This window comes from Panthera uncia (genome assembly GCF_023721935.1).
Source record: "Panthera uncia isolate 11264 chromosome A1 unlocalized genomic scaffold, Puncia_PCG_1.0 HiC_scaffold_17, whole genome shotgun sequence".
NCBI lineage: Eukaryota > Metazoa > Chordata > Mammalia > Carnivora > Felidae > Panthera > Panthera uncia.
In genome coordinates this window covers 51,092,666-51,114,146 of record NW_026057577.1, presented here as the reverse complement: position 1 = coordinate 51,114,146, position 21,481 = coordinate 51,092,666, and the positions used below count along the sequence as shown (strand labels likewise).

Genomic DNA, 21,481 nt, shown 5'->3' with positions numbered 1-21,481 from the left:
AAACAAACAAAACCCTACACATAATGTTTATAGGAGCTTTATTTTTAACAGCCCCAACTGGAAACAACGAAGGAGTAAATGGTTAAACACTGTGGTACATACATACCATTCAGCAATAAAAATGAACAAATTACTGATATATACAACCTGGATGAATCTCCAAAGAATTATGCTGAATGTGAAAAAAGGCAAACCTAAAAAGTTACATAGTATGCGATTCTAGTTCTATTCTGGAAATGACAAAGTTACAGAAGGGAGAGCAGATTAGTGATTGCCAGGGATTAAAGAGGGAGGGGGAATGGAAGGAAAGTAGGTATGGCTAAAAAAGGGCAACATAAAGGATCTTTGTGGTGACGCCCCTGTATGTTAATCCTATCAACGTCAGCATGCTGGTCATGATATTGTACTAACTGTGTACGAACCTGGGTAAAGAGTTCAAGGAATATCTCAATTATCTCTTACAACTAAAATCTATAATCATCTCAAAATAAGTATAATTTTCAAAAATCTAAGGAAAATATCAGTAAAGCAGTTACTGTTTAGCAAATCATGTCTGGGGCGCCTGGGGGGCTCAGGTGTTAACCACTTCAGGTGAGGTCTTGATCTCACAGCTCTTGAGTTCGAGCCCCACGCTGGGCTCTGTGCTGTCAGCTCAGAGCCTGGAGCCTGCTTCTGTGTCTTCCTCTCTGTCCCTCCCCTACTTGCACTCTGTCTCTGTCTTGCTCTCAAAAATAAATAAACATTAAAACAATTAAAAAAAAAAAAGACAAAAAATCATGTCTAAGAGGGGAAAAAAGAAAATCATGTCTAAGAGAAAAGTACTGTACAGAGTAACATGAACATGGCTCTGGAGTCAGACAGATCCACATTGCACTCCTAGCTCTGACACTGTGTGGCCTTGGGTAAGTAAGTTATTTATCCTCACTAAACCTCACTTGTCTCAAATAAACTGGGACTAACAGTACCTACTTCATAGGATTGTTGGGAAAATGACATATAATTTATGAAAAGCCTGTCATGATGGCATATAATGTGTTTAATAAATGATAGCTACTAAAGCATGTTTTACAATGAGTACATATAGCAAACTTTCAATTAGAAAGTTGAGGAAGTAACAGCACAAAAAAAACTCCTTACACTAAATTTCAGCTTCAGATAATTTTATCAGTTTTAACCAGAAGGCAGAGTCTGATTAAAATTTATCTTTTGTAGGGGCGCCTGGGTGGCGCAGTCGGTTAAGCGTCCGACTTCAGCCAGGTCACGATCTCGCGGTCCGTGAGTTCGAGCCCCGCGTCAGGCTCTGGGCTGATGGCTCGGAGCCTGGAGCCTGTTTCCGATTCTGTGTCTCCCTCTCTCTCTGCCCCTCCCCCGTTCATGCTCTGTCTCTCTCTGTCCCAAAAATAAATAAAAAACGTTGGGAAAAAAAATTTTAAAAAATAAAATAAAATTTATCTTTTGTAGTAGTTATTTATTCTCCAGGAGATGGGGCTATAACAGGAAGGAAAATCTAAAGGTTTACAGTTTTAATTTAAGAATAGTCAAGTGAGATTATCTTACTAAACTATGATATATATAATTTAGCAACTTAAATTGGTGTAAATTTTACTCACGACTTAAGATTTTTTTGTAGACAATATAATGGATTAAAAATATGCACAATACTGAGACATCTTAACTGTTAGTGAAAATTCTACAAATACACCCGAAATCCACCAAGATGTTGATGAACAAACATGAATACCCATTAAAATAAAATATGCAGCTATTAAAAAGAAAAACGTCAGAATAAAAAAGAAAAAGGTCAGGTATAAACGTTAAGTAAAAAGATCAAGTTGGTGGCAAAAAGTTTATATGGCATGATCCTATTTTTATTAAAGAAAAGATAAAATATGTAATTGTGTAAGTATATGTTTATGTATGTATCTTCACAGCAAGACGTTCCACCAAACTGACAGTGATTAACCCTGGGATGGAGGAAGGGCAACATGTACGTAGGAAGCTGGATACCATACCACAATTTTAACTTTATACTTGGTATAAATTTTGCAGAGTATATATTACTAGTAAATTAAGACGTGAATACATTTCTTTAAGAAATACGTACATGACAACAACATATAGAATCCTAACTACATTAAAGAATATGTATGAAGGCTTACAGGCCACTGTTCCTCAGTTGGTGTGCCCAAAGTTTCAAATATTCTTGTCAGTTGATCAAGATCTGAATCTCCTGGCAAAAAAGGAACCTGAAAGAGAGCAAGACACAGGTATTTCAAGGTGTTTTGTAATAGTTACACAAATAATACTGTAAACTTAATAAGAAAAACTAAACTGTAACAAAAATCAAAATATAGTTTGAGGTGTACTGGATATGGCATTATGTCCTACACTGCCAACCAAGTAAACAGTACCATCCTGCTCATTTTATTCACTCTTTAATAATCACCATGTACATGATCTCATAGTTCATGGGACCGAGCCCCACTTCGAGCTCTGCGCTGGCAGCTCAGAGCCTGCTTGGGATTCTCTCTTTTTGCTACTCCCTCGCTCATGTGCACTCTTCCTATCTCTGTCCCTCTCTCAATAAATAAATAAACATTAAAAAAAAAAAACCACCATGTAATAGGCACTGTGCTAATTAATTAAGCCCTAGGTATTTAAAGAAGGGAACAAGACAGTCCTCACTCTCCTATGGGGTAGATGTGGGGAATGCTGGTAATACAAATAAGGGGGTCTTTACAAGATGATGTTTTCAGTGAGAGTACAGGATTCTAGCCCACACAGAATAGCACCTAACCCACTTTAGCTATGTCAAGGAAGGCATCCTAGAGGAAGCAGCAGTGAAAGCTGAAAGATGAAAAAGAGTCAGAGGAAAAGTCTAAAATGGAGGAAAACTATTCTAGCTAAAGTGAAGGAGAGCAAAGGCTGACAGGCAGGCAGAACATATTTACATTACAATCTAATTTAAATAACATCTTGGCATGCTAATTCTCTGAAGAGGTATAATGATGAACTTTAAAAGGTTACAAGTTAAAAATTAGAAGCTAATAAATAATTAAAATCCTTGCTATATATAGACACTACTTTCCAATTCATCCTCAAACATCTGCGTAAATATACAGAAAAGTAAAAAAGAATTTACTGTGAATAACAGGCCTTTCACAGTTAAACGCCTTCAAAAGTTTATAAACAAAGACCAGATTAAGTACCAGGTCTCCAACACTTCTACTACTGTGGACCACTACCAATTGCCCCCAACACTGCCAAAAAAGCATTTAACTCTGCCAGTTATCGATTTACTCGAGCTCACCCTTTTTGCCTTCTCTGAGAAAATAGATGTAGGTCTTTAACTATTGTCCTTTTGGGGGCTCCTGGGTGGCTCAGTCAGTTAAGCATCTGACTCTGGCTCAGGTCCTGATTCACAGTTCATGAGCTCAAGCCCCGCTTCAAGTGAGCCCTGCTTCTTTCTCTCCCTCCTTCTCTCTGACCCTCATGGGATTCTCTCTCTCTCCCTCTCTCTGCCCCTCACCCATTTGTGCCCTCTCTCTCTCAAAAAAAACCACAAAAAAAAAAAAAGGTTATTTTTCTTTTGCCAGCTGAAGCTCTGACAATGGAGGCTGCTGGAGGAATATTATTGGAAGAAGACTTTTGCTTCCCAGGTCCAGCTCACTGGCCCAGCACACCCCCTGCAGTACTCTGAGCTTCTCTAGCAACAGGTTCCTGCCACTGTGGGCAGTTTCTTCATTGCCCAATGCACAGAGCAGCTTCCCTCTAGAGAGGGTTGAGTAGCAGTGTGCCTCCAGAAAACCTGCCCTGAACAGCTTTCCTCCATATGCAAAAGAAAAGATTTCCAACAAGTTCTGCCAACACAGCTCCACGGCAACTTCTATGTCATCCAGTGAGACACAGTGTGTGCCCTTCTCATTTTTTTTTTTTAATGTTTTATTTTTGAAGGAGAGAGGGAGACAGAGCATGAGCGGGGGAGGAGCAGAGAGAGAGGGAGACAGAATTCAAAGCAGGCTCCAGGCTCTAAGCTGTCAGCACAGAGCCCGATGCGGGGCTCGAACCCACAGACTGTGAGATCATGACCTGAGCTGAAGCCAGATGCTCAACCGACTGAGCCACCCAGGTGCCCCTAGTGTGTGACCTTTCCAACAAGGTCCAGATCTCAGTCCTTGGGTCCTCTTCCTTGGGTGCTCTATCTCAGTCCTAGGGTGGTTGCTCCTTCTGTGTGCTATTCCTACATTCTTCAGAATTCAGAGTAACTTTCTATTAGTCAACCTTCATTATTCCAATTTCTTATAACTAATTCTTTAAATTTCCCTCTTTAAATTAATGTGTGGTTTCTTTTTTCTGACTGGATCCAGATTTAATACAACTCCTATGTATAACATTGCACTATTATATATATGAAATGTGTACCCAGAAAAAGAAACTTGAACTTATATTAAATAACGTTTTGCAAGTATTTTTAGGCATGCTAACATTTTCTTCTCATACCTCAAAATATTATCTCCTACTTTGCAGACTAACGATGTAAAAACTGTACTCAAGGGACACTCGTCATGATAGCCTTAGTTTCATGGGCAAGCTGGCACTTTAATTATATTTTTTAAGAATGAGTGTTTAGGGGGGCGCCTGGGTGGCGCAGTCAGTTAAGCGACCGACTTCAGCCAGGTCACGATCTCGCGGTCCGTGAGTTTGAGCCCCGCGTCAGGCTCTGGGCTGATGGCTCGGAGCCTGGAGCCTGCTTCCGATTCTGTGTCTCCCTCTCTCTCTGCCCCTCCCCCGTTCATGCTCTGTCTCTCTCTGTCCCAAAAATAAATAAATAAATAAATAACGTTGGGGGGGAAAAAAAAAAAGAATGAGTGTTTAGGTATGATATAAAGTATTTTTTTTAAGTTTATTTTTGAGAGATACAGAGTGCATGGGCATGTATGTGCATGTGCAAAAGACAGCAGGGGAAGGGAAGAGAGAGAGAGGGAGAGAGGGAGAGAGGGAGAGAGGGAGAGAGGGAGAGAGAGGGCTTAACTGAATGAGCCACCTAGGTGCCCTTAAATTTTTTTAAGTATTTATTTAAAGTAATCTCAAGGCGCCTGGGGGGCTCAGTCGGTTAAGCAACCAACTTCCGCTCAGGTCATGATCTCGCAGTTTGTGAGTTGAAGCCCTGAGTCAGGCTCTGCGCTGACAGCTCAGAGCCTGGAGGCCATTTCTGATTCTGCGTCTCCCTCTCTCTCTCTGCCCCTCCCCCACTCACGCTCTCCTTTTCCTTCAAAAATAAACTTAAAAAAAAATTTTTTTTAAATGTAATCTCTACACCCAATGTGGGGCTCAAACTCATGACCTTGAGATCAAGAGTCGTCGCAAGCTCCTCCAATAGGTCCAGCCAGATACCCCATGATGTGAAAATTTTAAATCATAATGGGCTACCTAATGTGTGAACTTTGGATGTCAATTTGAATAAACTATAAAAGACATTTATGATAAAAAGTGGGAAATCTGAACACAGGGTACTGATTTATCCTTTTTTCCTCCCAGATTTCTGGGATTTGTGGCATAAAAAGTATGGTGTGAGAGAATAATAAAATAAAGCTGGTCATGTGTTCAAAGCTGGTGAAGCTGGCTAAAGGAAGAGTTGCTTTGGAACTAGAACTGGAAACATTTTCTTTTGTATTATTAATACATACACTGTGCTCAAATATTATTAATAGACTCAGAATAAAAATTATGAGTCTTTGACCCATCATCCCAATTTATTACTAAATAACTTCTGTTCAGTGCCAACTTAGTATTAAATTTCCCTTCTTGTACAATAATTTGGTTTCCCTAGGGGCGCCTGGCTGGCTCAGTGGGTTAGGCAACCGACTCTGGATTTTTTAGCTCAGTTCATAATTTCAGAGTCATGGGATCAAGCCCCAAGTCAAGCTTCTCACTGAGCGTGGAGCCTGCTTGGGATTCTCTCTCTCCCCCTCTCTCTCTGACCCTTCCCTGCTCGTGCGCACACATGCTCTCTCTGAAAATAACTAAACTTGAAAAAAATAGCAACTTAGTTTTTCTAGAGGTAAGGATTTCTTATTCCCCTCACTTCAACTTTTCCCACTGTTTTCCTATGGCAACTTAGTTTGTACCAAAGGATACGATTCCAGTTATTCAATAAAATTTCTATATGATCAAATCTATCAAAATCCATCAGTTCCATTTTTTTCCCCAGTGACTGCCCTGCTGAATCTCTCATCCCACCTGCTACAATCTGGACTCACCAGGCCTGATACACATCTGTTTCCTCAGAACTTCTTTTCACTATTAAATGGGGAATTCTATTCATCCTTTTCTGTTCAACCTCATGCTCCCTGGATCCCACTTCTTTTTCTTGATTTACTCATGTAACAGTAGAGCATATCTACCAATAAATTCCCAAGAAAGGAAGTAGATATAAAATTTTTAGTGTAATAAATTGTATTTATTCTCAGAGCAAACTCAAAATACAAACGGTAACAGAATTCTATGCTGAAAATCATTTTCCAGAATGCAAGAGTGGTTCAGTCAGTTAAGTGTCCAACTTTTGATTTCAGTTCAGGTCATGATCTCACACTTAGTGTCGAGCCCCTTGTTAGACTCTGTGCTGAGCCTGCTTAGCATTCTCTCTCTCTCCCACCCCACCCACACCCTCCACCCTGCTCGCACTCCCTCTCAAAATAAACACACACAAAAAAAGAAAATCATTTTCTTTCACAATGTGTTCTATAGTCTTCCAGATTTCAACGTTGCTGTTGAGAAATCAGACACTCTTTTCTGTCACTCTCTTCCCTAATCCTCATTATGGTTTCTGTGTAACCTTTGTTTTCCCTCTCTATGGAAATAAAATCTTTGTCTTCTACTCTGGCACTCATAAATTTCATAATGTGCCTTGGCATGGGTCTTAAATACTGTTTTTTGTTTTGTTTTCTGAGAGAGGTAACAAGTGAGTGAGGGTACAAAGAGAGGGAGAGAAAGAGAATCCTACGAGGGGCAGAGAGAGAGAGAGACAGAGAGAGAGACAAGTGGGATCGAGCTCCCCCAGAGTGTGACCTGAATTCAGGAACCTCGAGATCATGACCTGAGCCGAAGTCAGATGCTTAACCGACTGAGCCAGCCAGGCAACCGGGTCTTTTTTCATTCACTGTGCAGGGTCTTTTTGGCACTTTGAGTCAATTCACACCTATCAATGCTGGATTGTTTTCTTGTGAATTTCCTATCCTACATTTACTTTGTTCTTTTTTGCTATATTCTAGGATCAATCCTGGATCACTCTGCTAATTTTCTCTTTTGGTTTTACATGATGAAAGAATTCTTGAGCTTACTTTTCCAGTCTTTCCACTGTTATTGTTTGCTTTTACCTTATTTGAAAAGGTTCAAGTATCCCTTATTCTTACATTGTTCCCTTAGGAAGAGTATCATGTTCTTGTTTTACAGATATAGTACTATCCTCTTAGTTCTCTGATGATGTGGGGGTGGAGGGTTAATTTTGTTCTGCTACCTTTTTCCCAAGTTTCTTTTTGGTTAGTCTGTCTTTCTAGCTGGATGTTTTCATCAAATATCTGGAAATCCTTGGTAACTATGTGGTAGTCATTGGCTAACCATTCATATTTAAAGGTAAGGTAATAAAAACTCCTGGGCTTTCTCTAAAAAGAATGGGTGGGATGTTTAATGCCAGTTATCTGTGGGTCTATCCTCTGGGACCATTCAGTTCTTCCAGTAAAGGATCTTCTGATCTTTTGCCTGGATTAAAGAGTTACTACAGGTTATTACAAAAGCTATGAGGGTTCTGGGAGCTAAGCAGGAGACTAAATTGAAGGTTTTACTGTTCAGTATATGACTTTCATGTAATTTGTATGTTTTCACCCTAGCAACTCACCCACATCCTCCACTATGTCTAAGGACAGCTATGTGTGGAGACTTGTGTTTAAATTTCTTTAGACAAGCTTATCTCTAGTGGAGGGATAAGTTAGGTGTAAGTCTGGATGGAGGAAGGGAAGTGACCTGGCTGTGTTGGAGACCTTGGTATTAATTGTTCCATATGTAAGTTTCTCAACCAACCCCAGTTTTTAGTCTGACACTTCATTATTGCCATCAATGATCACAAGTGCTTCTCACTAAGCCACTTCAGGATTCTGTGTGTTAAGCGCATACTGCCTCCAGCTGGCATCTTTTTCTGATAATTTCTAGCCTTTCTTCATTTCTGTTTTTATATGTTCTGGCATAGTGTTATGGGCATCTATCTCCTAGTTTCAAACATGGCATTTAAATATATTTTTAGAGATCATTTATAAGCGGGGGTGTTGCCCTGCCATCTCAAAAATCTTTAAGATATAATTACCACTTTATTTTGAAAATGTCTTCCCTATATTAAACATCAAAGCAATTTGACTAAGAAATGCACCGTCATGGAGCACCTGGGTGGCTCAGTTGGTTAAGCGTCCAACTTCGGCTCAGGTCATGATCTCACGGTTGTGGGTTCAAGTCCCATGTTGGGCTCTGTGCTGACAGCTTAGAACCTGGAATCTGCTTCGGATTCTGTGTCTCCCTCTCTCTACCTCCCCCACTTGCACCTGTCTCTCTCAAAAATAAACAGGGGCGCCTGGGTGGCTCAGTCAGATGAGTGCCTGACTGCAACTCGGGTCATGATCTCACGGTTCGTGAGTTCGAGCCCCGAGTCGTGCTCTGTGCTTATGGCTCAAAGCCTGGAACCTGCTTCTGATTCTGTCTTCCTCTCTCTCTGCCTCTTTCCCGCTCACACTTTGGCTTGCTCTCTCTCAAAAATAAAAATAAAAAAAGAAAACATTAAAAAAATAAACATGTTAAAAAAAAAAAAAAAGAAATGCACTGTCATGTCTGAGCAGGTAGTGGGTCCAGTATGTAACCCACAACAATCAATGTTTTTTTTTTTTTCTAGTCATGAATAACTACTTCTGGTTTTCATTTAGTAATTTCAATGGCTATATTTAATACTACGTATAATACATATAAGTCCATATCAGGGCTCTTTTCCAATCTCGTTCTTAATAGCTAATAGTCTTAACCAATTTTCATTTGCTAAATATGGAATTTGGGCTAGTGAGTCATCCATATTTAGTTAACACAACTGTATAATGTTCAGATAATATATCTACATATTACAAACACAAACATTAAGCCTGTGCTTCTTATTGTTTTTTCCTGTTCTAAAACACCTTCTTAGAGGATACCAAAATTTCACCAACACACAATTGTGACTAAGTATGTGAATGAAATCTTTTTAGTTTTAGGAAAAAGAATCAAATTAATCCTAAAAAGAAGAGAGATGCTGACTCCAAGAGTACTAAGATTAAGGAAACCAAGAGGGACATCCTTCTGGTTCTTTTCAGTTTGATGCCATTCATGAAATCTTTTATTCATTTTATTTTTTTAAATGTTTATTTTTGAGAGAGAGAGAGACAGAGAGAGAGAGAGAGAGAGAGAGAGAGACAGAGCGTGAGTGGGAGAGCAACAGAGAGAGTGGGAGACACAGAATCTGAAGTAGGCTCCAGGCTCTGAGCTGTCAGCCCAGAGCCTGATGTGGGGCTCTAACCCACAAACCATGAGATCATGACCTGAGCCAAAGTTGGATGCTTAACCAACTGAGCCACCCAGGCGCCCCATGAAATCTCTTCTTAAATTGAGTTCATATTCATTTAAAAAAAAAAATTATAATGGAGAAATTTATTTTTTCTTTCTCATGTCTTTATAGGGAGGCAGGGATCATAAACCAAATATTAGAAGACTGGCAATGTTTTAATGCAATAGACATAATCAACAATATAGTTCTTGAATAACTAGCACACTTTAGCCTCTAGCACCTTGTATACCAATGAGTCTATGCAAAACCAACTGATGAAAACTGTGGTCTGAGCTAATACAGCTCAAATGAAGTATTAGAATGACAGAGTGAAGCCAACAGGTCTGGATCCTGATCATTTAAATGAAACAAAAGAAGAGCAGGCAGTAATTGGTTGATTAACCTTTGTATCACCATATTATCCCTAGAGAAGGCTTTAATACAGGCCTGAAAGATGCTCAGTGTCCTTACGTAAGGCATAAAATGTTCTTCCCAAACTACAGACTTCTTTATAAACTAAAATGATATCCTTGAAACTATCTAGATCAGATATAAGACAGTTGCTCACTAGTTAATATCCCAGCTTAGATTTTCTATTAATCATTGTCTCAAAATATGATTATGAAAAAGAACATACGAAGATCATAAATTAAATGTGTTCTTTTTCATTTAATAATCACAGAGGATGTTAAGACCGCAGATCAATTTGCTTCTAAAATGATTTAAACAGGAGTGCCTGGGTGGCTCAGCCGGTTAAGTCTCTGACTTGGGCTCAGGTCATGATCTCATGATTTATTTGAGTTCGAGCCCCACACTGGGCCCTGTGCTGACAGCTCAGAGCCTGGAGCCTGCTTTGGATTCTATGTCGCCCTCTCTCTCTGCCCTTCCCCCACATGGACTCTTTCTCTCTCTCTCAAAAATACAGTTAAAAACAATAAATAAAATGATTTAAACAATACTGACTACTTTGGTTGGACATAAGCTTATTTATTGTTTATAAAATATAATATAAAGAAAACAACACTTTAAAAAAGGCTGAACGCTGGTAACAGCAAATCTTTTGAACTAAACTGCATTCAATTGTTTGGATGGCAGGATCTCACCACAGATTCAGAACTGTGTGGACAGCAATTCCATGAATATATTTTTTAAATTTTTTTAATGTTTACTTATTTTTGAGAGAGAAAGAGCGTAAGTGGGGGAGGGGCAAAGACAGAGGGAGACACAGAATCCGAAGCAGGCTCCAGGCTCTGAGCTGTCAGCACAGAGCCCAATGCGGGGCTCAAACTCACAAACTGTGAGATCATGACCTGAGCCAAAGTAGGATGCTTAACCGACTGAGCCACCCACGCGTCCCAATTCCATGAACATTTTTAAATGAGCACAGAAGAATTTAAAATAGAAAACATTTGAAAAATAGCAAAATAGGAAACATTTTTCTTCAATTGTGCAGGACTAAAGTATGGCAAAATGGTACAGTTCTTCATCAACTGGAACCATTAATTTCTTCATAACCTTCAAGCAACAAGGCCAATGGCTAATAAAACTCCAACTGTGATTCCAACCAGGTCCACAATTTCTAATCTATTTATTTAAACTATTTTTGTATTTATTTTTTTAGTATTTATTTATTTTGAGAAAGGGAGAAAGAGACAGAGACAGAGAGCACAGGAGGGGCAGAGAGAGAGAGAGAGAGAGGGAGCTAGAGAACCCCAAGCAGGCTCAGCACTGTCAGTGCAGAGCCCAATGCAAGGCTCAATCCCTAAACCGTAAGATCATGACCTGAGCCAAAACCAAAAGTCGGATGCTTAATCAACTGAGTTACCCACGCGCACCTATTTATTTTAATTTCAATTAGTTAACAGACAGTGTAATATTGGTTTCAGGAGTAGAATTCCTCACTTACAACACCCAGTGCACATCACAAGTGCCCTCCTTAATACCCATCTCCTATCTAGCCCATTCCCCACCCATCTTCCTCCATCAACCCTCAGTTTGTTCTCTATCATTAAAAGTCTCTTGTTAACCTGTTCACTCTTAACTGCTATCTCTCTACTTACTTTCTCAATGGAATGATAAATCATAATATTAGGGGCCAAGGAATTCTGGCTTTATCTTGGTAATGAATGAACTGTCTGGGGGAACTAAATGATCCTCAAATGTAAATTTCTGGTAAATTCTTTGTTTTTGTGGGTAGCAGAGCCAGCTGATCCACAAGACCCATTACTAGCACACGGATTACTATTCATCTTCAAATCTAAATGTGTGAGGGTTTCTTCTGCAAGCACCCAGAGGAATGAGCTTCTCAAAATGATGCATATAACTCACGCTAAACTAAGAAAGATATTTAAGAAGTCAACTTTGCAGGGCATTTGGGTGGCTTAGTTGGTTAAGTGTCTGACTTCATCTCAGGTCATGATCTCATGGTTCGTGAATTCAAGTTTTGCATCGGGTGAGCTCGAGTCTAGCTTCAGGTAAAAACACGAGTTCTGCTTCAGGTGAGCTCTGCTTCTCTTTCTCTCTCTCTCACCCCGCTTCAGGTGACCCCCTTTCTCTCTCTTTCTCTGCCCCTCGGAGGAATGTCTCTTGTTCTCCTCTCTGTCCCTTGCTCTCTTGCGCCCCCTCTCTCTCAAAAACAAATAAACAACAAAACAGTAACTGGTGTATAGAAGCTGTTTTCTGTGTTCAAGAAACTAAAAAGCTGTATTTTTGTGCCTTGGGTTTACATTTCTTTAAATACGTATCACTTGAAAACAGTTGGGGTTGGAATATCTGGAATGTAAGGAGGAAAAAACTCTCAGCTTCAGAAGGACTCCCCAATATTCCTTTGCTGTCATCATTCAGAAAGGCTAAACCCAACTTTATAGCTAAAGAAAAGTTTCTCATGCACCATCTTTGTCTCCACCAGGGTAGGAGATGATGTCTTGTTTTAAGATGGTCTCAGTTGAGAGGAATGCTCTGTTGAGAGCCGAATCCTTGGTTGAGAGGACCAACATGTCTGCTTTGTTTGAAAAGAACTAAAATAATCTTCTCACACAAGGTTTAGTTATATAGTGCAGCTGCAGTGGCTGGTTTTACACATCTCTTAAAGTGTAATTTTAAACAGCCCCAAACTAAAAATGTCCCAGGACTACAAAAGTTCATCCTAACACATTTAGTTACTGCATAGATATTACCATATTATGGCCTAACGAAGATTTTATTATAGTTGTATTTCAGAACATAGAAATGACCTATAATAAAACCTTCATTGTCCTAAATGAGAGATCTTCTCACCTCACATCAACATTAACAAAAGGCTACACTGGGGAAGATGGCTTTTTTTTTTAACTGGTCAGCTTGTAGGCTTTTTATTATAAGAATGGTGCTCCTCTTCGAGAATTATCAATGGGAAGATAATCTTACCCAAGTTATAAGAATACTGATTACAATACTGTAGTGTATACATCAATCCTAGACTTACCCTTAGAAGCAACTCTGCCAATATACAGCCGACAGCCCACATGTCCACACCTACACCATACATTCTAGCTCCAAATAGTAACTCGGGGGCCCGATACCACCTGAAGAACAAAAAGAAATATTGTAAGTTTTGTTTGTTTGTTTGTTTGTTTATTTTATTTATTTATGAATGAGACAGAGAGAGAGCATGAACAGGGGAGGGACAGAGACAGAGGAAGACACAGAATCTAAAGCAGGCTCTAGGCCCTGAGCTGTCAGCACAGAGCCTGACACAGGGCTTGAACCCACAGAGCACGAGATCATGACCTGAGCCAAGTCAGACGTTTAACCAACTGAACCGCCCAGGTACCCCAGAAATATTTTAATTTTAAAATGAATTTTAAAATAATTTAAAATGAATTTTAAAATAATTTAAAATGAAATTATTAAAGTATTTCTTGGAGAAAACTCCTCAGCGAAACCATCCCACTGATGAAATTCATGTTTACAGATATAACTCAAGAAAAACTCGCTGTAAAACCAATCAGTTCCATACTGGAAATTAAACACATCCTTGGTCCATTCACTCTTCCACTCTTAGATGACTGACACCTTCTTTCTCCTGAAACTTTCAATACCATCTTTCCCCTAAGCCTATAATCCTACTTCCAACTTCACTGAAAAAAATTCAAGTAATGGGAAAAAAAATTGTTTTTTCAAAAGAAAAAAAAATTTTCTACAGATTCACCTACAGTCATTTGTATTCACACAACCTGCCTTTCCATCTGTAACTACAGCTAAATCATCCCGGACTGTTTTTTTTGTTTTGTTTTGAAATGTTTATTTATTCTTTTTTTTTTAAATGTTTATTTTATTTTTGAGAGAGTGAGAGAGAGAGAGAGAGAGAGAGAGAGAGAGAGAGAGGCAGAGCACGATCAGGGGAGGGGCAGAGAGAGGGAGGGAGACACAGAATCTGAAGCAGGCTCCAGGATCTGAGCTGTCAGCACAGAGCCCGACGAGAGGCTCGAACTCAAGAGCTGTGAGATCATGACCTGAGCCAAAACTGGACGCTCAACCGAATGAGCCACCCAGATGCCCCTATTCTGGACTATTTTAAAGCCAGTATCTCAACTGTGGGTATGAGAGACCTTGCTCTCTTATTTTTTTTTCTTCTTTTTTTTAACATTTATTTATTTTTGAGAAAGAGAGAGAGAGAGAGAGAACATGAGTGGGGAGGGGCAGAGAGAGAGGGAGACACAGAATCTGAAGCAGGCTCCAGGCTCCAAGCTGTCAGCACAGAGCCCGATGCAGGGCTCGAACTCACAAACCGTGAGATCATGACCTGAGCCGAAGTCAGCCGCTCGGCTGACTGAGCCACCCAGGTGCCCCTCTCTTGCTTATTTTAAAGAATACTGAAATCCTCTCCATTTTCTCCCACATCAACGTTTTCTTCTTCACTAGACTTTTACCAATAATGTACAAACAACATTATTTCTTCAGCCTGAAGAAATAAACTAAAAAACAAAGTAACAACAAAAAATTCTCTGGACCCTACCTCCTCCAATAGCTGTCTCCACATTCTCTAGTTATTCTGAAAAGCTGTCTGTTCTTACGGTCTCCAATTCCTACTCTCTTATCCTTTCTTTCTTTTTTTTTTTTTTTAATGTTTTATTTATTTTTAAGAGAGAGAGTACAAGAGAGGGAGAGGCAGAGAGAGAGGGAGACACAGAATCCACAAAGCAGGCTCCAGGCTCCAAGCTGTCAGCACAGAGCCCAACGTGGGGCTCAAATCCACAAATAATGAGATTATGACCTGAGCCGAAGCCAGACACTTAACCAACTGAGCCACTCACACCCAGGCTGCCCCATACTTTCTTATCCTTTTAAACCCTTTCACAGAGGAAATTTCAGATCCTTAAAATAGACTTGGAAATTAACAAATGACATCCTGATTAGAATTATAAAATCTGTCCCTATCTATTTCATTTGATTTTTTTGTTTTTATACATAAAAAGTATAAAACATGAGTACTAAAAACATGAAAACTCCAGTTATCAATGTACTGTTTTAGAGAATTTTTATTCATACTGAATGATTTAAAACATGAAATCACTTAATGACCTATAAAATAAACACAATCCCCCCCCCCCATCAGGTAAATATGTAAAAAAATAGCCACTACAGTTCCAGCCAACCTAACTAAAATGTAGAAGTGGTATAAATTAGTCCCAAAACTTGTTAGGTAAATGTCTGAAAACGGACTTAATCGAACTCCATTTGAAAAAATGGCTGTATTTTTTTCATTGTGGTTAAACGTAAAGAGGTCCATGTTTTTAGCAAAACACCACAATTCCTGAACTCTGCCGAGATATATCAAAGAAGCCAAATGATGCTCATTTGTGATTAATATCCTACACAACAAGGGGCACCTGGCTGGCTCAGTCGGCAGAGATAGGACTCTCAATCTCAGGGTCATGAGTTCAAGCCCACGTTGGGCCCACGGAGAACTTGTTTAAAAAAAAAAAAAAAATCCCACACAATGTAAGTTTTCAGTGTTTTAAAAAATTCTTACCTGGTTACAACCTGATGTGTATATGCTCTATTGGGGCTCCCAAATGATTTGGCCAGGCCAAAATCTGCCAGTTTTAGAACTCCATTTTCATCCAGCAACAAGTTATTTGGTTTTAGATCCTGTACATGGAGGTTTTAAATAAATACATAAGCAGGGCACAAGAGAATATTATAACAATACACTTAGTTGGCTTAACTTTAAACTTTGTAATAACAGGGTAAACCCCAAATTTAAATAATAATCAATATTTTTCTCACTGATATAAAATCCTACCAAAGAAAAATTAAGATTGGTTATATTACTTTGGTGAGACCTTGGATCACTGAGCTTCAATTTACCTACAAGATTGCTGTGAACAGCCTAGTGTAATGACTATGAACTCAACAAAGAGTTGCTGCCATCTGAACTTTGGTAAATAAAAACATTGTGCATTTAGAGAGGATGAGGAATATATCCTTCAAAATCTATACTATAAGGATATTAGCAATAACCTCAAAGGGATCCCAAGTTTAGGATATGAGGATTACTGACTACAAATTATATATTCTCAGCTATTTATCTAAACAGAATATCTAAGAACATCTACTTATTAGATAATCAGTCTTGTTTCAATAGCTGGATGTTTCTAACAATGACTCAACTATTTCAGAAATTTTATTACTTCATAGATTTTTAGAGTTCTTAGAAATTTTGTTTTTCTAAAACAATTTTAGGATTGTATAATTTAATCCAGATTCTCACTGTATTTTTTTTTTTCTGTCACAACAATACAGCACAAAGAACACTGGAGTTAACCCAAACATCTAGATTCTAACACTCTGTCAGTTACCAGCTACTGACCTTGAAAAAATACATATAACCTTGGTCAGGTGACTTAGCAACTTAGCTCTTCATCTATGAAAAAAATGAACTGGGTCTCTTCCATTTTTAAATTTCACATAGTATTTTAGAATCCTCATAGCACCACCTCCTGGAACAACTGAAGGGAACACAGAGGAAGAAGGTGGGATAAAATGGGGTCCAGCTATATTTTTAACAATTTACATATTCAGACCATTTATGTAATAATTGGCTACATAAACCTTGACTAAAATATAAAGAATCAATCATACTTGGATAAAAACCTTACCCTATGTAGAATCCAATGTTGATGTAAATATTCTAACCCTTGAAGAGTCATTAACATGTAGGCTTTGATGTGTGATGGTGTCAGCACTAGACTATTATCCTTTATTATCACCTGCAAAGCCGGTATACAATACACAATTATTCCAAATAAATTATATCACATAAAATCATTTACAGACATAAAATCAATTTATCCATTCTACAGAACAATCTCAAGAAAGACTGCCTAACTCTCCTTAGGAAGCACTGTCAGAATTTCAAGTTACATGGTTAGAAAAATATCTCTTCTGGTGCTTTCTCTCCTCCTGTTCTGTTTAAAAGATTTCACTATGTCACTAATAGTGAACATCTGTTGTTTTGCTTGCCCCAGGATGTACAGCCCCTTCTGATAACAGCATTCATCATTTGTTTGAATGTAAAACAGGACTGACCACTACCTGTGGCCTCTAGAGCTAGATACAAGACCCAGGCACAGGCAACCATCAAACTGAAGCCTGTTATCCAGGACACTGGTTTAGGGATGGACATGTGATCCTAGACAAGCTAATTAAAGAGGCCAAGTACTTCTGCTAGAATGAAAAAGGACAAAGTACCTTCTCTTTCTTTAGAGATTAATAAACTCTAAGGATCTGAGCCTGAAGTGCCTGAGGCACTATAATGAGAAATTAGGCACTATATTGAGAAGGAAGGCAACAAAGTAGAAAATAGGGCTAAGTTAAAGTCCAAGACTGAGTTTTGATGGCATTATTTGTGAACTGTACTTAAAGGCAGTTTATTCCTAGATTTTTAAGTTATACTAGCTAAAAATACCCATTTTATTTTTTTAGAAATCAGATTTGGATAAAAGGTATCCAAACTGGCAAGAAGAAATAACTTTCATTGTTTGCAGATGACATAATACTATATATAGAAAACCCTAAAGATTCACATAGTATTTAAAGAACTACTAGGAGAGCCTAAATGTCCATCAACTGATGAATGGATAAAGAAATTGTGGTTTATATACACAATGGAGTACTACATGGCAATGAGAAAGAACGAAATATGGCCCTTTGTAGCAACGTGGATGGAACTGGAGAGTGTGATGCTAAGGGAAATAAGCCATACAGAGAAAGACAGATACCATATGATTTCACTCTTATGTGGATCCTGAGAAACTTAACAGAAACCCATGGGGGAGGGAAAGGAAAAAAAAAAAAAAAGAGGTTAGAGTGGGAGAGAGCCAAAGCATAAGAGACTGTTAAAAACTGAGAACAAACTGAGGGTTGATGGGGGGTGGGAGGGAGGGGAGGGTGGGTGATGGGTATTGAGGAGGGCACCTTTTGGGATGAGCACTGGGTGTTGTATGGAAACCAATTTGACAATAAATTTCATATATTGAAAAAAAATAAAAATAAATAACTACTAGAACTGATAAGTGAATTCGGGAAAGTGGCAGGATACAAAATCAATATAGAGAAATCTGTTGCATATCTAAACACTAATATGGAAGTAGCAGAAAGAAAAATTAAGAGAACAATCCCATTTGCAAAAACAAAAAAAGAAATCAGATTCAGGTAAAATATGCCCCTTTTGGTGCATAGTTCCATGAGTTTTAACAAACATATCCAGTTGTGTAATCACTAACATAATCAAGATAAGAGTTCTATAACCCTCACTCCCACGCCCAATTGCCTCAGGCCCCACTGTACCCAGTACTTCCCTCCACTCCAATCCTGGCCACAACTGATCCAATTTCTATTCCTTTAGTTTTGCCTTTGCCATAATACCACATAAATAGAATCATATAATACACAGCCTTTCGAACCTGGGTTCTTTCATTTAGTACAATGCATTTGAGATTTCTCTATACTGTTGCTTAATTGAGTAGTTAATTTCTTTTTATTCCCGAAAAGTATTCCATTATATAGATATACCACAGTTTGTTTATATATTCACTAGACAAAAGTGAGTACTGGATTGTTTCCAATTTGGGCAATAATGAATAAAGCTAAACATCTGTGTACCAACTGATTTCTGTGTAGACAGGTTTTTGTTTCTCTTGAATGCCTAGCAGTGGTATTGCGAGATCGTACTTTATGTGTGTATTTAACTGTTTAAGAAACTGCCAAACTATTTTCCAAACTGGCTGTGTACCATTTTGCATTCTCACCAGCAGCATATGAGACTTTCAGTTGTTCAACATCCCTGGATTGTCAATTTTTGAGATTCAATTAATATTAAGAAAAACCGTAACATTTTAATTTCTCAAAAACAAAAATTTGGCTTTCAAAAAGATGATATTCTGTAATAATATGGAAATTCTGAAAGACCTATCTAAAAATAATGTCAATAAAGTATAGGGAACTTGGTCAACAAAAATGCTTTGAAATCCAAATCTCTGTATCTAACACTGGGAATATGGCTAAATGACTCAAAAGATCTTTCACTCAAGAATACTCGGGCACCCGGGTGGCTAAGTCAATTAAGCGTCCAACTTCAGCTCAGGTCATGATCTCGAGGTCTGTGAGTTTGAGCCCTGTGTCGGATTCTGCACTGACAGTGTAGAGCCTGGAGCCGGCTTTGGATTCTGTGTATCCTTCTCTCTGCCCCTCCCCCACTCACACTCTGTCTCTGTCTCTCTGTGTCCCAAAAATAAATAAACATTAAAAGAAAAAAAAAAAGAGTACATTCACATTTAGGGGTGCCTGGGTGGCTTAGTCAATTAAGCGTCTGATTTCTGATTGTGACTTAGGTCATGATCTCACAGTTGTGAGACTGAGCCCCGAGTAGAGCTTTCAGCTGGCTCTGGAGCCCACTTGAGATTCTCTATCTCCCTCTCCATCTGACTCTACCCTGTGTGCTCAAACACAAATGCTCTCTCTCTCTGTCATTCTGGTGGGGGCGGGGGAGTACATTCACGTTTCAACAAAATTAAGCATTCCTTTGACTAACAGTATCTTTAAACATAGAAAATAAACATTTAGGTTCTCTTTTGATTTAGAGAGAAAAAAAATTTCTCTACGAATCTTAATCTTACCTCCAGATCAGTTTCCATAAAATCAAAGACAAGGCTAATATTAGATTTATGTCCAAACGCATCAAGGAGCTGCAAAGCAGTATTAAAAAAAAAAAGATCAAAATCTGATTCTCTATTAAATACTTGAAAATTATACCAACCAAAGTAGTTTCAAAAAATTTAAACTAGGGGCGCCTGGGTGGCGCAGTCGGTTAAGCGTCCGACTTCAGCCAGGTCACGATCTCGCGGTCCGTGAGTTTGAGCCCCGCGTCAGGCTCTGGGCTGATGGCTCAGAGCCTGGAGCCTGTTTCCGATTCTGTGTCTCCCTCTCTCTCTGCCCCTCCCCCGTTCATGCTCTGTCTCTCTCTGTCCCAAAAATAAATTAAAAAAAACGTTGAAAAAAAAAAAAAAATTTAAACTAGCATTGGACTGCTGATATTTCCCTGTTAAATTTGAATTATTTTATTAAATTTGACATTTATCCTTTTTTCCCCCCTAGGAATTAGTACTTTGAAGCACAAAAATACTAAACTTTAATATTTTTAAAAAGTCACTAGAAGTCCCTGCGTGGCTCAGTTGGTTAAGTGTCTGATTCTTGATTTCAGCTCAGATCATGATTTCAGGGTCATGAGATCCAGCCTCGCATCAGGTTCTGTGCTGAGCATGGAGCCTGCTTGAGAATATCTATCTACCCCTCTCCTACTCACGTGCTCTCTCTCTCTCTAATAAATAAACAAACATTTTTTAAAAAGTCACTAACTACTTAAATTCTCCTCCAAAATTTTCAGTTATAATTAAGAAATCATTAATGAAAATCTCACCTCAGTCTCTAATTCAGAAAAATTACCATGCTCAGTATTTAAGAAAATCCTATAAATAGCAGTGGCAGCTATAATTCATTATATGCCATCTCTATGCCAGGCACTATTTTCCAGGTACTTTGCACACATTCAATAAATTAACTAGTCTCACAACAACCCTATGAGGTAGAAATTATGGCACAGAGTTGTAGGGAGCTTACTCAAGCTTATGCATGTTAGAGCTCTCTAGGCTTCAAAATAATTTTTGACAAAATTAAATTTATTTCATCAGTTGTACGGTTTTAAAGACACTGCCTCCAGTTCAATTAGAACAAAAAATACATTTCGGCATGATAAACTTTTAAGCTTTTTTACAAGGCTCACCTAAAACAACTCATCTTGCTGAGCCTTCAATCAACAACTACCACATTCAGAAATGGCAGGGTCCCATATCCCAGAAACAACGTAGATCATACTCACACCAATTATATTAGGATGACTTAGCTCCTGTAATAATTTTATCTCTCTTAAGGCTGTTCTATTTATACCTATATAAAAAAGCAGAGCAAAATGTGAAAAGCAATTCTGAAGTCTCATATCTTCTTACAAACATATTTTTTGGGGAAAGGTTAGTCTTTCGGGGAATAGATATGCATATTCTACAGAAAAATAAGGGCTACTTTGCCAATTTTTATGACATCTGGTTTTCTTTTATACTGCTTTATTTTGAAACTAGCTTCGCACAGACTATGATAAATGATGACAAAAAGTATTCACTTTGCAGCATATCACTTTAGAAGACTGCTGGAATAACAGGTGTCGGCTTGTAACATGAAGGCAATATGTCAAGAGCTTCCTCCTTCTTACATTATGAATATTAGCAACAGATTCTTGATGGTAACAGCAAAACAGTGGTAAGACAGTATCTT

At 38.5% G+C, this 21,481-nt stretch overlaps 1 protein-coding gene across 3 annotated transcripts in view; it reads right to left on the bottom strand.

Moving 5' to 3' along the window:
- Nucleotides 1-21,481, bottom strand: part of CDK7 (cyclin dependent kinase 7) — a 64,886-nt gene that overhangs the window by 32,374 nt on the left and 11,031 nt on the right. For all 3 annotated transcript variants that reach the window (XM_049649565.1, XM_049649567.1, XM_049649566.1), the window contains exons 5-10: nt 21,033-21,100; nt 19,774-19,842; nt 16,756-16,866; nt 15,627-15,745; nt 13,077-13,176; nt 2,160-2,246 (exon numbers count right to left, since the gene is read on the bottom strand). In XM_049649565.1, coding sequence (XP_049505522.1) covers nt 2,160-2,246; nt 13,077-13,176; nt 15,627-15,745; nt 16,756-16,866; nt 19,774-19,842; nt 21,033-21,100 — 554 coding nt within the window. The remainder of the gene's footprint in view (nt 1-2,159; nt 2,247-13,076; nt 13,177-15,626; nt 15,746-16,755; nt 16,867-19,773; nt 19,843-21,032; nt 21,101-21,481) is intronic.